The sequence below is a fragment of the Danio rerio genome, chromosome 22 (assembly GCF_052040795.2).
Source record: "Danio rerio strain M-AB ecotype USA chromosome 22, GRCz13ab, whole genome shotgun sequence".
Classification (NCBI taxonomy): Eukaryota; Metazoa; Chordata; class Actinopteri; order Cypriniformes; family Danionidae; genus Danio; species Danio rerio.
In genome coordinates this window covers 6,072,501-6,082,500 of record NC_141042.1, presented here as the reverse complement: position 1 = coordinate 6,082,500, position 10,000 = coordinate 6,072,501, and the positions used below count along the sequence as shown (strand labels likewise).

The window sequence follows — 10,000 nt, the reverse complement described above, 5'->3', positions numbered from 1 at the left end:
TTTATTAATTGCTAATGTATATATAAAAAGTTTCCTTCTGGCTTTTATTTTATTTCTTTTTTTGCTAACTTTGTGTGTTTAAAATATAAAGGGAGGACATGGTGGAACTGGTTGGATCATACCAATACAAAGATGATCAGCCTGGGGATGAGGATGCTTTCGCCAGAGAACCGTATATCCTGCGCTTCAAATGTCCTAATGCAGGTACAGCTTATTACCTGAGGGTGATGCACTCAGAAAAATTTTTTATCTTCACGTGTAGGCCACACAGTACAGAGCATTTTGTGTACCCATTTTCATTTGCCTTCATTAAGGGCGTACTCACACTATGTTATCCGAACCGTGCCCAGGCACGTTTTCCGGATCGTTTGAGAAGTGTGAGTGCGCTGAATCGGGCTCAAGCACGGTTCACTTGGCCGGCCCTGGCCCGGTTGGAAGAGGTGTGCCTGAGCGAGGTTCACTTGGCTTTGGCACGGTACGCTTGTAGTGTGAGTGCAAAACGCGCCAAAGCCCGAAACTGAAAGCGAGACGTGACTTTTACGGGACTGTTTTATATGGATTATTAATCAATCCTACTGTTTAATGAACGCAAACTGCCGTAGCTTATTAAATACGCAAACCCCTCACTGCACGACAGCTGCGCGCCTTCAGCAAACCCTTTAACTCCTGCAGCATGAGGGCTTTATGATTGTTTATGAGCGCCAAAAGTGGCGGATCTGTTCGGTGAAATATCTGACTGCGTGTCATTGCATACCATCGCATCATTGATGACGTAATCGTGCCCAGGTCTGATTGTAGTGTGAGTGTGGGCCGTCGGGAGAAAAGCGTGCTTCGGCCCGGTTCAAGGCAACTGTACATAGTGTGAGTACGGCCTAAGAAGTTGGTTAAAGGGCCATGACACCCCCCAATTTCGGTTAAAGTCTACTTCAGAATTTTTTCAAAAGATGCATAATTAATGGGCGTGGAGCTCCGCGAGCACAGGGCAGGAGTGGGCGTGGCCAGCAGGGGAGAACGTGAGCAAATGTAGCTAGCTCACAAAATGAGACAAACCGTGAGGAGACGCATGAGTTTATAGTTTACAAAGTTAAAATGCAAAGTGATTCAATGCCCTGCTACATTTGTTATTCGTAATTTCCTATACACATAACCACAATTTATATCATTATAAAGATAAGTGTGTTCATGTAAACCCTATAAATGAGGACTTCTCCCTCAATCCCCGTATCCAGCAGACTCAGTGCAGCAGGTCTCCTGACCTGTCTATTTTAACCGTTAGTCCTGCTGGTAATCTGGAGGATTTAGGCAAACACAGCAGCACAGTGATGTGTCTGAATGTGAACGAACTCCTGATAAAAGACAGCGTCCGCCATTCTCTAATTCTCGTGCTGCTCTCCCGACAAAAATGCTAGCAGCACACACACAGCTTTGCTGTATGATCGCCCCTGACAAGATCGTGGGGGAAAACATGCAACAAACCGCGTGGATCATGGAAACAAACACATACGAGCCTTTATGAACGGCTAAATACTGTGTGCCCGTGCCGTGGGTCCGTGACGTGTCTCACAGCTCTGGCTTGACTCTGGCAGGTCTGGCAGGTCTCATGAATAATTAAGCAGCCGGCTCTTCTTATAGGATAAGAAAACTCCGCTATGAATAATAATGAGAAATCGACGCATCATCATTGCACTTGCAGTACTGCGCTACGTCGTCGATTTTGATCCCGCCCCAAAAATCATTTTAAAACCGGAAGCTGAAATTAGCTGACAAAAGCTCAAAATTATCCAGTTTTCCCCACAATTAAAGCTGACAGCTGCTAACATTGTCTTAACTGATGCTCAACACACACAAATCTGTTAATATAAAAAAAAAGTTCTCCAGGGTGTCCTGAACCTTTAATATGCAAATGTGCTTTTTATTTATAGCATAATAACTACATTTATTATTCATGCAAATGACAGTCAGTACAAATAAACCAACGTCACTAGCTTATTTGCATTAATCTCTGGGTGGGGCTGTGACAGAAGGTAAATGAGTGTGTGTGTGTGTGCGTGTGTGTGTGTAAAAAGGTTATTGTTGTTAATATTACTGTTTGTGTTTTGGCAGTTTTGGAGGATTTGGTGCTGATGCCCGTCCACACCAAGCCTGAAGATTCAGTGAAGGAAATTGACGAACTCTATGACGTGTTTCAGGATGTTAGGAAGAAATGGAAAACTGATGTAAAACGTTTGACATTAACATTAATAAACTCTAATATTACTCCAAACCTTAAACAGATAGTTCACCTCAAAATTAAAATATAATCTTTACTCCGCATCAAGTAGTTCTAAACCTTTGAGAGTTTCTTTATGTTGAACACAAAAGAAGATACTTTGAAGAATGTTGACAAACCGGTGTCCATTGACCTTCATAGTATTTTATTGTCCTATTATGAAAGTTAAGGGCTACTGATTTCCAAAACTCTCCCAAATAACTTGTTTTATGTTCAGCTTTTGCATAAATAAATGAAACTCATTAAGGTTTGCAACAACAGTAGGGCTAGTAAATAATAACTTTGGAATTAAAATTATTGGGTGAGCCCTTTAAATGTATTTTTTTTAAGCAGTTATATACTTGTATAAACCATGTATCCGCTTGTTAAGTGGTGAGGTGTTTGTGACATATGAAATACTGTTTCCGGGTCCAAGCCGCCACTCATTTGAGTGGAGAAATCATTCGTTTATGATCACGTTTTATTCCTATCACACATTAAAGTTAACTTTATATAAAATCATAGCGTACACAATTATCTCTGGGCTTGCTGCATAACAAAAACCAAAAATTGAACAATTTAAAAAAAATGTATCACTTTCTGGCCATCGGATATTAGGCAATGGACATATATACTGCGATCGTGATTTTCGAAAGCATTAAATCGCTTTGTAAACGTTTATTATTACCATTTCATGAGCCTCCCCATTCATTCAGTTGAATAGAGTGTTTCGACCCGGAAGCCGCTTCGCGTGACGTCACACTTAACAAGCGGATTACTAGCCGGGTTTCCATGCTAACATGAAGCAAACCTTTTCAAAGGACTCAAAAAACCTATAAAATTCCAAATGCGAATTACTGCAGGTGCATTATCATCAAGTTCTCATGGTGCATGCACACCAGATGCAGATGAAGCATCTTGTATTTTAAGTCAATGCAAAGACGCAAAATAGACATCCTCCGATGTGATTCACATGAATGAGACCGCTCGAATGTTGCGGCGTGAGTTGAGCGTTTTGCGCTTTTGATGTACATTTAGCTCGAGTTGGAAAATCCAAACTTTACTGGACATTCGCACCACATTAACCTATCAGGAGCTTGCTCTTGTAGGGGAGTGATTATAACGTAGTGCCTGTTGTTGGTGTCCTGAGTGAAAATCCTCCTGCCGTCACCGGACAACAGTTCATCAAACTGGGCTCGGCTCAGTCGGAAGCACCGCTGAAAGCCTCCATCATCCAGACTCAGTTTCAGGAGTTGATGAACTCACTGAGCTTGCTGCACCTCAGAAAGGATCTAATGGCTCAGACACGGTACCGAACGAATCTTCACTGTTTTTCAGCTTTCTTAAAGAACATAAACACAGCTACTCTCTCAATGAAATCCATGTTAGCTGTTTAGCAATGAAGCTAGAGTCACCAAGCAAACAGAAGCCCCGACCAAGCCCCGAATCTGCATCTATTGTAAAGTGAATTTGACGTGTGAATAAATCGAATTTGACACGCGAATGAATTGAATTTGACGCACCAATGAAGCGACTAAAATGTTTTAGCGTCTATTTACGTCTAGCGTCCATTTACGCCAATTCATTTGAGCATGCCATGTTTGTGTGAACACAGCATTACGCCCCATTCACACGGGGCGTCAGCCCAATTTAGTTTTTTTATTTAAAATTTGACATTTTCCTCACTCATTTCTCACGCTATAGCTCAAAATGATCATTAATATAGGCGTCTACACAGTTTATGAAATTTTATAAAAAAAAATACACTGTAATGAAAAATACACATTTTATGAAAAATACACCGTTAAACCCAACAGTCAGCTTCATCAAATGAAATGAGTGTAGTCAACTCAAAATGTACCTAAAGTTAATTCTACTCATTTGAGAAGAGTTTTGAACTCTGTGTTGAAGGTAATGAGTTCATTACATACCTCATTACTTCAACTCAAATGGAGTAAGTTCACAGTACTCATATAGATTAGTTTAACTCAAATAATTTGTAGCAATCGGTTTCCTCAAACGGTTTGAGTTGCCTTAACTCTTGGGTTTTACAGTACTCCGTTGGTTTGAGTTCTCTTTTATTGAGTTTTACTGTGCCCAAACTGATTCGTTTACTCAAACGTATTAAGTTTACAGTACTCATTAGGATTAGTTTTTGAACTTTGTTGCAATCGGTTTCCTAAAACGATTTGCGTTACCTTAACTTTTTAGGTTTTAGTGTAGCATCAAAATTATACGACAGTTTCTCAAACAGACCGATGTTTCATGTTTATATCCACACAGAACATCATGATTTTGGGAGACTTCAACGCAGACGGAAGTTACGTGTCTGATAAAAAAATGAAACAAATCCGCATCAGAAGTGACCCAGAATTCCATTGGCTGATCAGTGACGATGAAGACACCACGGCCAGCACACACAACGACAACACTTATGATCGGTAAATAATCACATTGCTAAATAAAAGCTCTGTATTCTGACATGTCTCTCACTATTGTAACATGTTCATACACAGGATTGTTATTTATGGAGACGATATGATGCAAGCTGTCGTTCCAGGCTCTGCAAAACCGTTCAACTTCCAGACTGCCTTCAGCTTGACAGAGGAAGATGTAAACAAGAATGATTTCATACTCATATGTAACACTGGACCACAAAAGCAGTCTTATTTCGCATGGTTATATTGTAAAAATAGCCAAAAAAAATAACACAATTTATGAGTCTAAATAATCTATTTACGATAAAAAATTATTAGAATTTTTAATAATTAGTAAATATATGTAAAAATGGCTTCACAGTGGCTCAGTGCTTAGCACGGTTGCCTTAAAGCAAGAAGGTTGCTAGGTCAAGCCCTGGCTGGGTCAGTTGGCATTTCTGTGGAGTTTGCATGTTCTCCTCATGTTGGTGTGGGTTTCTTCCAGGTGCTCCCGTTTCCCCCACAGTCCAAACACATGCGGTACAGGTGAAATGAATAAACTAAATTGGCCGTACTGTATGATGTACATGTGAATGAGTGTTTCCCAGCTCTGGGATGCGTCTGGAAGGGCATCTTCTGCTTAAAATATACAGTAGTGAACGTTAAAAGTGGGTCATCAATTTTCGTCATTGTCCTAAAACTATTGAACATCCATTCTTTTCTTACAGGGCAATTTTGAAAAATGTGTTTGATCTGCTTAAAATGTTGACTACTGTATACCAGAATAGTTGGCGGTTCATTCCACAGTGGTGATCTCTGAAATAGAAACTACGTATCACTTATCATATAATGTCCTTAAACACTATGTCAGCATTATACGTTTTCAAGGCTTATAGTTCGTATGGTTAATGGTAGGCTCTGCTAAACATGTCATAAAATGTCATTATAATGGAAGTCAATGGGGCAAAAACAACCCCAGACATAACGAAAGGGTAGTCTATCTAAACGGTACACAAGATTTAATAGGTTACACTTTCAATTTAAAGCTAGCAATACGTTTGATAAACCAAATCTGTTGATGTTTTGCCAGGCTTCTAGTTGCATTTAGTTTCGACCACCAGGGGTCACTATAGCGCTGTTTCACTTGGTTTCCCCCATTACTAGCACACTCTGCTTTTATTAGATGTAGGAATAACGGCCATATTTCCACGAGAATACGCATGTACCCCTGCTCAGATCTTGACATGGCAGAAAGTATTTTCCCACGCTTTTATAACTATGAACATTGCTATTGATTGAAGCACATACACACACTGAGCATACACACATTTTATAAATAAGGTTTTTGATTTTTCATAAATGCTCCCTGATGACTGGTTTTATGGTCACAGTTGATTTAATCACAATTTCCATGAGTTATCACTGTACATTTAGCTTACAGAATGTGGTTTATAAGATTAAATGTCTTCACAGGCGCTGAAAGTGAGTGACCACTATCCAGTGGAGGTGGAGCTCAAGGACAAATCCAAGAAACGAAAAGTATGACACTCACACACAGCAGAAAAATGACTAAACCATAAACATACAATGCTAACATGGTGTTTTTGTGTGTGTCTGTGTTTGTTTAGGTTAAATAAAGACACAATCGAGGACATGAAAAGTGTGAATGAATGACAACATAATGGATCACTTGTTTGGATGTTTTACAGCTGTTTTATCATGATGTTTCACAATCATTAATTAAAACCTCTGAAATTGAAATGTACAGTCATTACAAACTTTATTACTTTTTCTTTACAAGAGAAATATAAAGTAACTAAAAAAAAAGAAATTCATTTGTTGTTGCCATCGTGGACCCAAATCTTGAGTTGGTGGTTTGAACAGCAAGCAAAAAATACACTAAACCACATTCACTTCTTCCCAGATTTCTTGATTCCACCTCCAGCTGTGGAAGGAAAATGAAACAAATAATGTTTAGAGACATTTTCTTACACTGGATTTATAAAGTTGGGGAAAAAAATGTTGACTACAGCATTAGTAAACACCAATATTGTCAGTAGCACTGATCCTGGAAGTGTTTTCCCATTGGGATGTGAACAAAATCTATATGTATATTACAAAAAGTTCGAAAGATAATCGTGGTTTTGTTACTATAACTTAGTAATAAGTTAATCAGGTTTCGTTTTTTTATTTCTACAAAGTTTAGCTTAATATTTTTAGTCAGCTTGACTAAATCCAGTTTTGTAAGTTAAGATAACTAGAAAGAGTATACGGATTTATCAAAAAAAAAATGTTGATCAAGAATTTTTCCACAGGAGAATCATAGCATTACGAATTTTGTGGCAAATAATTATATTAAAAAATAAGCAATTTATGTGTTTAGTAAGGGAAAGAACTACAGTCCTGAATAACAAGCAAACTAAAATGACAAATATAATTATAATAGAAATGTAATGTTAAATATAATAAATAATATTCATATTTCTAAAAATACAAACCTATATTTACCCAAGCTAAAGATCTAAATCTCAAATTGATAACATTTTTCAGTATAGCATCATGGAAAATGTAGTTTCTCCTCCCTGAATTTTGATTAGTCAGACGGGTTCAACAAAATGATATATAATTAATAAAAAACTGATCAATTGTTTGTCGTACAAGAGGTAGTTCACCCAAAAATCTATATTTACACACTTTTAAGTGGATGCCAATAGGCATAGGCCTGTATAAGAATCTGACGGTATGATAACCTTGGATAAAAATATCACGCTTTCACAATATTGTGATTACTGCTCTACAATATATTCTTTTTAAACGTCTGGGGAAAAAAACTACATTTTTTCCCTCTTTAAACACAATATATTTTATTTTAAGAAACATTTATAATATTTTGGAGCTGTAAACGTGTCAGGCTAAATAATTAAAAAGAATGTTTGACTTCAGCTGTCTTCATTTGTTTCAAAAACACTGATTCCTTTACAACTTAAAATGGCATTTTTGAATATCTTTTCTGCTGGAGATACTGTTGCTCATAAAAAAATCTTACGCATACCTTAGGAACGGTATTACAGACAAATTTGGCGGTTTTAAAACCTTGATTTTTCCAAACCGCGATAAACTTTGAAAGAGATTATCGTCTCATGCCTAATTGCAAACCTTTTGAGTTTCTTGATTCTGTTTAACACAAAACAAGAAATTCGAAAGAATGTAAGGCCCAGTTTACACTAATGCGTTCTAGTTTGAAAACGGCGAAGTCTTGCTACAGTTACGCTATCCATCCACCCTACACCAGAGTTTTCAAGCGCCGAAAACGGAGCGTTTTGGAAACGCTGGAGAGGCTGTTTTCTTTCTAAAACGCTGCTGCTCCGTCTCAGTGTGGATGAGGGAAAACGGAGACATCTGAAAACGGAGGCGGCGCTGCTGAGATTCGCTACCTGATTGGGACTTTTGTGTCATTGCGTATCCTTACCTTATTTGTCAAGCCCCTATCACATGACTATAACACATGGCTTTAACGCTACCAGAAGACAGCAGAGAAGCCTTGTAAACAACAACATGGACACAGAAATGGGAGCGTTGCTTGCACTATTGTCTGTTTAAGGCGCCATTGTGCAGTTATTCATTTGTTACGTTTAGTAGCAACTCGACCTCGTCGTCTGTCCACAAAAAAAAACTCTCTTGCTGTCTTTGCCATCGCGTTCATTGTTAAACCGGCGTTTGTTGACTAACAATAACCAAATGCCGAGCGAGACGCATGCTTCCTGTTTATATATGCATGTCCAGAGTGCACGAATGGTCACGTGATATACGTTTTTGGTGGCGTATTGTGGACGGAGATATGTTCAGAAACGCTAGGTGAAACGCTAGTGTGGACGCGGATCGTTTTTTTAATCTAAAACGCCGTTTTAAAACTAAAACGCACAATTGTAAACGGCGCCTTAGAAACCGTTTACCATCGATTTCCATATAAGGAAAAAACAAATATTACAAGTCAATGGTACTAGTTTCCAAATTTTTCCAAAATATCTTCTTTTGAAACTCACACAATTTTAAGCTTTGGGTGAACTACGCCTTTTTTAATTTATTTTTACCAAATTCAATGATCAGAAACCAGTTTTTAAATACAGGATCCAACTCTATTGATTAATATGAACAACAACAACAAAAATGACACACTGGTTTTTGCGTCTCTTACTTAAAGGTCCTTTCCCAGCAGCCTTGGCTTTCAATTGCTCCATTGCTTTCTGGTCCTCTTTTTGTTTCTGTTTGAAAGCCATTTCGTCCTGTTGTTTAAAGATAAAACCAGAAATTTGTGCTTGCAGTTAAACAGATCAAAATAGAGCACAAACTAATTTATTTCTAGATATCTAAACTTAGATCGGTAATACTCTGTAGCCATTAATACAGTTTATATGTCCACAAACCCATGAGCTCTGTGTTTATATGAAAACACTTCTCACAGAACTGAACTTACCTCGTCCATCTCCTTCGACTGCTTCTTGGGAGCCTTGAGGGGCTTCTTTTTACCTCCTAAAATAAAATTTAAAATATGTAAAGGTTTGTTATCATTATGCAAGGTTTCGACAGGTTTCACAGAATTCAATTTAAGACTTCAGAAATTTTAAGACAATTATGAATGATATTTTGGACTCAAAAGTGCTAAAGACTAAGGACATTTTTAAATGGCCCAGATGGAAAAGACATATACACATACACTTTTTCCCAACAAAAACTTTAAGTTAAAAAAAAGAAAAGTTTTAAAAACTATAATAAATTAAACATATGGAAATCAGTCTGTCCAGGTCGGTGTTCTCAGCAGTAAATGGTAAATAAACTTTTAAACAAATGTTATTGTAAGGAAAATAAACAAACCACTATAATAAATAGAGTTTAAAATACCTTTTATAGTAAAAAAATAAATAAATAAAATTTAACGTTTTATTGTGATGGACTGTTGGTGATTGTATGAGTTTTGGCCAGATTGGGGAGGAATACAAGAACAAAGAAAATTTAAGACCTGTTTAAAAAAATAATAATTAAGACCTACAGCACAATATTTCAGTAAATTTAAGACTTTTTAAGGCCTAAAGTTTTGATTTAGAGATTTAAGACATTTTAAGACTTTTTAATACCCTGCAGAAATACCCTGTTATATTTACAAAAGATTAAACTACATATTTGACAAAAATCACATATAATAAAAATCATGTAATATAACATAACACCAACATCTATTCATTCAACTATAACATAAATTATATTACACCTAATGCAGTTAGCCTTACGTTAAATATGAATAATAACACCGCGTTTTTAACCCGTAGAGACCGTCAAA

The 10,000-nt window shown here is 37.3% G+C and overlaps 2 protein-coding genes across 3 annotated transcripts in view; one reads left to right on the top strand and one right to left on the bottom strand.

The window, feature by feature from the left end:
• The window catches only part of dnase1l4.1 (deoxyribonuclease 1 like 4, tandem duplicate 1), a 17,081-nt gene extending 10,648 nt beyond the window's left edge, over positions 1-6,433 (top strand). The window contains 6 exon segments of one of the 2 annotated variants that reach the window (NM_001003774.2): positions 92-204; positions 2,104-2,216; positions 4,532-4,689; positions 4,765-4,861; positions 6,139-6,204; positions 6,294-6,433. In NM_001003774.2, coding sequence (NP_001003774.2) covers positions 92-204; positions 2,104-2,216; positions 4,532-4,689; positions 4,765-4,861; positions 6,139-6,204; positions 6,294-6,302 — 556 coding nt within the window. In that variant the 3' untranslated portion in view covers positions 6,303-6,433. 2 annotated transcript variants of the gene reach the window in all.
• tma7 (translation machinery associated 7 homolog) overlaps positions 5,659-10,000 on the bottom strand; it is a 4,617-nt gene continuing 275 nt past the window's right edge. Inside the window, 3 exon segments of the mRNA NM_001159834.3 lie at positions 5,659-6,610; positions 8,861-8,948; positions 9,140-9,195. Of these exon segments, the coding sequence (NP_001153306.1) occupies positions 6,576-6,610; positions 8,861-8,948; positions 9,140-9,195 (179 nt within the window). The 3' untranslated portion in view covers positions 5,659-6,575.